At 42.0% G+C, this 4,922-nt stretch overlaps 1 protein-coding gene across 2 annotated transcripts in view; it reads right to left on the bottom strand.

Annotated features, from left to right (window-relative positions):
• The window catches only part of srfb (serum response factor b), a 47,798-nt gene that overhangs the window by 11,959 nt on the left and 30,917 nt on the right, over window positions 1-4,922 (bottom strand). For both annotated transcript variants that reach the window (XM_067421272.1, XM_067421271.1), the window contains exon 3: window positions 4,532-4,733. In XM_067421272.1, coding sequence (XP_067277373.1) covers window positions 4,532-4,733 — 202 coding nt within the window. The remainder of the gene's footprint in view (window positions 1-4,531; window positions 4,734-4,922) is intronic.

The following is a 4,922-nucleotide window of genomic DNA, read 5'->3' as shown; positions in this document are numbered from 1 at the left end:
ATAAGCTGATAACATCACTGTTTACTCCAGAACGACTGTACAGCCAAATCTAATTCTGCTGCAGTATTGTCCTGTTTAACACTGAAGCTGCTTGACTTGACTTGATCTGAGGAAACCTTGTTATGACTTTAACTTTCTCTAGATCAGGGGTTTCCAACACGTCGCTCGCGAGCTACCACTAGCTTGTGGCCTGATTGGAGGTAGCTCGCCAAGACATACTTTGCATCTAATCAGAGTGAGCTTATTTTATCTGACTTAGAATTTTTTATTTATGAACAAATGTAAACATGCAAATGTAAGGTTGTCACAAGTACAGGTAGTTTAGTACCATGTTGGTAGTGAAATTTTAAAAATATGTTGATACCAGCATTTCTGTAGTACCGACTCCCGAGTAGATTCGGTACACGCAGCTTCCATGTTAATCCAAGCGCAGGGCTCCAGACTGTAGCCGAATATATACTAGTGTCTAGTGATGGGAATGACGGCGTTATAGATATACGGCATTACTAACGGTGTTAATTTTTTCAGTAACGAGTAATCAAACGAATTACCGTTTCCCCCCTTACAACGCCGTTACCGTTACTGAGAATAAAATGTGGCGTTACTATAATTGAGCTCACTGAAGCGGTTTTCATCCGAACAGGCGCACACTCTGCCAGCGGACCTGCAGCTGTGTGTGTGTTTGTGTGTGTGTGACACGCACGCGCGCATGCGACCAGCGATCAGGAGTCAGAGCGATGGCACGTCCATTGACTTCAAAGGTAGCATTTGCAAACTGGAAGTATAAGCACTACTTTTCCCTCGTTGAGGTGAAAGGTAAGAATGTTTATATAATGTGCAACTTATGCCCGGTCTCTCCACGTCAGTGAACGCAAAGGATAGCGTGAGCTCCACGACCAAACGAGGAGATAGAGCCACGAGATTAAAGCAACCAAAACTATGTTTTTCTCCACCGCAAACTCTTATCACCCAGACATAATTTAACAAAATAATACCTAGATATATCGTTGAGGACATGCTGCCGTTGTCGGCGGTTGAGTCGGATTCTTTCCAGGCAATCATTGCGAAAATACCCGCGAGAGAGAGAGAATGGGCAAGCCCGCCACACAAACAAGACTTGAGAGCACTTCTTGTTTACTTTTGTGAGGAAAAAAATACTTCGAGCTGGCTACAGTCTGTCTACCAGTTGTGTGACAGTTTTATAATTTTAATGTGCTCTACAAAGAGTCTAGGCTATGTAAATTAGGCTAATATATTTTTTTATTATTATTATTTTCTATTTTTGGTAGACTTTTCTTAAGGAGCATCATTTATTTTTAGATTGGAGCATCATTTATTTTATTTGATGGCCAGTTGGGGTCTGTGCAATATATATTACAAATCTAAACAATCTATTTTGTTTTATTGTTCCACTATACTGATATTTACAATAATCTATTGAATTTGATAGGTGTGTCTCACATTGTCCCACAGCAACATTAAAATAGTGTAGATTAGTGGACAATGCTTTATAATAATGATTTATTCTATTTAGTGTCCATTTCATTAACTTAACATTTAATATTGGGGGCATCCAAGTTATTTTACATATTTGAATATTTAAAAAAAGTTACAAACACTTGAGTCTGTTCTACTCATTTCAGCTGACTTGTGAAAACTGGTTGAAAATAATCAAAATTCTATGACTGATAGCAACTTTTTTTTTTCTGGTAACGAGTTTCTTTTATTATAGAGTAATTCAGTTACTAACTCAGTTACTTTTTGGAACAAGTAGAGAGTAACTATAACTAATTAATTTTTAAAGTAACATTCCCAACACTACTAGTGTCTGAATATTAAACTGCAAATTACTATTTAAATATTACTCTTGCAAATTCTTCGTCTCTGTGTGAATAACGGGAAGCGAATATATTTGGCTACTGCTGAGCCTACAGTAGATTTAACTACATCTCTATCTAATAATAATACGTCTCTACTAATAATAGTAATTTTGCCTAGATGGTTCCTTATTTTTCACTTGATATTTTATGTATAAACAATGATTACTTTTAAACAGCATACAGCCATTAAATGTTTACGTATGATTTACTTATAATAATTATCATCGTAAATAATAAACTTAAATTAAAAATTCTTTTTTTTTTTAAATAGTTAAATAAAAAAACAAAACAAATTTGCTGTGGTACCAAAATAATGAGTACCGTAAAATGTTTATGGTGTTGGTACCGACTACTGGAACTTCTACTGCACTCTTTCAGGTGTAAAAGAGTTTGGATAGTTGTTAATATAAGAATTATTATGCATTATTTAAGAGTTTTAAGTATGGTATAACATGAGTAGCTCTCGATGACTTTCATTTTCGGGGCCGATCCATGGACCTCACTAAACCACCCATTCGGTAGTAGCGACGGGCGCTGTGTTCAAAGGGCAGGGACTTAATCAGGCTCAGTCGGGCCTATTAACACACAGCGTATGATTATTAGCGTATGAGCGTATGATTATTATTATTCTGGCCGCCTTACAGGTCGAACGGTTATGAATCAGCGTATTGATCCATGATTCGGATTGCGTGTCAAACTGCTGAAATCACGAGACATTGGCGATCCGAATCATGAATCGATTCACTGATTCATAACCGTTTGAATCTTTATTTGAGGATTAATTAATTGTGCCACTGTGTGTGTGTGTTTGTGTGTCAGTGTGTGTCAGTGAGTGTGTCAGTGTGTGTGTGTGTTTGTGTGACAGTGTGTGTCAGTGAATGTGTCAGTGTGTGTGTGTGTTTGTGTGGCAGTGTGTCAGTAAGTGTGTCAGTGTGTGTGTGTGTGTTTGTGTGTCAGTGAGTGTGTCAGTGTGTGTGTGTGTGTTTGTGTGTCAGTGTGTGTGTGTGTGTGTGTGTGTGTGGTCTGGTAATCCCTACGTTATGGGGACAAAATGTCCCCACAAAGATGGCAATATCCGAAATTCTTGTCCTTGTGGGGACATTTTTAGGTCCCCATGAGGAAAACATCTTATAAATCACACAGGAGGAGTTTTTTTGAGAAAGTAAAAATGCAGAATGTTCCCTGTGATGGGTAGGTTTAGGGGCAGTGTGTGTGTGTGTGTGTGTGTGTGTGTGTGTGTGTGTGTGTGTGTGTGTGTGATGGGTAGGTTTAGGGGCAGTGTGTGTGTGTGTGTGTGTGTGTGTGTGTGTGTGTGTGTGTGTGTGTGTGTGTGTGTGTGTGTGTGTGTGTGTGTGTGTGTGTGTGTGTGTGTGTGTGTGATGGGTAGGTTTAGGGGCAGTGTGTGTGTGTGTGTGTGTGTGTGTGTGTGTGTGTGTGTGTGTGTGTGTGTGTGTGTGTGTGTGTGTGTGTGTGTGTGTGTGTGTGTGTGTGTGTGTGTGTGTGATGGGTAGGTTTAGGGGCAGGGGCAGTGTGGGGGGATAGGATGTACAGTTTGTACAGTATGAAATCCATTACGCCTATGGAAAGTCCCCATAAAACATGGAAACACGACATGTGTGTGTGTGTGTGTGCGTGTGTGTTTGTGTGTCTGTGTGTGTGTGGCAGTGTGTGTCAGTGAGTGTGTGTGTGTGTGTGTGTGTGTGTGTGTCAGTGAGTGTGTGGTTGTGTGTGTGTGTGTGTGTGTGTGTGTGTGTGTGTGTGTGTGTGTGTGTGTGTGTGTGTGCCAGTGTATGTCTGTGAGTTGTAGTGTTTGAAGTGTAATAGAATCATCTCTAGTATCTTTGCTTGTCGTTGTTGAGGAGGAATCATTTGCATGAGCTACAAAAGCCTGATCACTGATGAATATTCAGGGTCATTTATCCTGCGGTCACATGACACTCTAGAGGCTTCAGGAGAGAACACACACACACACACACACACACACACACACACACACACACACACACACACACACACACACACACACACACACACACACACACACACACACACACACACACACTGCCCCTAAACCTACCCATCACAGGAAACATTCTGCATTTTTACTTTCTCATAAAAACTCCTCCTGTGTGATTTATAAGCCTTTTGTAAAGTGGGGCCATGGGTAATGTCCTCATATTTCACCCTCTCCTGTAATACCTGTGTCATACCCATGGCATTATACACATTTGTGTCCTCATATGACACAAAAACATGCCCACATCAGGCTGTGTACTCAGAGGCGGTAGAGCAGGTTTGATAGGTTCCTAAGGCTCGGATATTTGTGGCGCATGCGGTCAGAGCCGCCACTCGCAGTTTGACTGTTTTCCTGTGAATGTTTCCTGTCGCAGCTGTTCAACGACACAATCTGCACCTTACACACACACACACCTGCTGCTGTACATCAGCCCAAACAGCTGTGCATCGACCACACACACACACACACACACACACACACACACACACACACACACACACACACACACACACACACACACACACACACACACACACACACACACACACACACACATACTTTCTCTCTCTCTCTCTCTCTCTCTCTCTCTCTCTCTCTCTCTCTCTCTCTCTCACACACTCACTCTCACACACACCTGACATGAATGTGAATCCGCTGGGCAGCTGCATTACTCCTCCAGAAGCTCCTGGACTCTTGTTGTTCCCGCTGGCCGGAGCCAGGTAGTTGGTGATGGGGAATGACGGGCCGCTGCTGACCTGCATGGAGATGGAGGAGGAAGAAGAGGTGGAGCTGCTGCCCGGCACGCTGGCCACAGTGAAGGCCGGCTTCAGAGTGTCCTGCAGAGAGCACACACACACACACACATTAGAATCTTCAGTAAAGTTTCTTGGTTTAAAGGGTCATCACACACACAGTTTTTGCCATTGTCATGTTCATCTCTCCTCGGGTTGACCTTCATATCTCCTGAGTGTGTGTGTGTGTGTGTGTGTGTGTGTGTGTGTGTGTGTGTGTGTGTGTGTGTGTGT

The sequence above is a fragment of the Pseudorasbora parva genome, chromosome 17, assembly GCF_024679245.1.
Source record: "Pseudorasbora parva isolate DD20220531a chromosome 17, ASM2467924v1, whole genome shotgun sequence".
NCBI classification, from domain to species: domain Eukaryota; kingdom Metazoa; phylum Chordata; class Actinopteri; order Cypriniformes; family Gobionidae; genus Pseudorasbora; species Pseudorasbora parva.
Note: the sequence above shows the minus strand (reverse complement) of the source record. Positions and strands in the feature narration are given on the sequence as shown.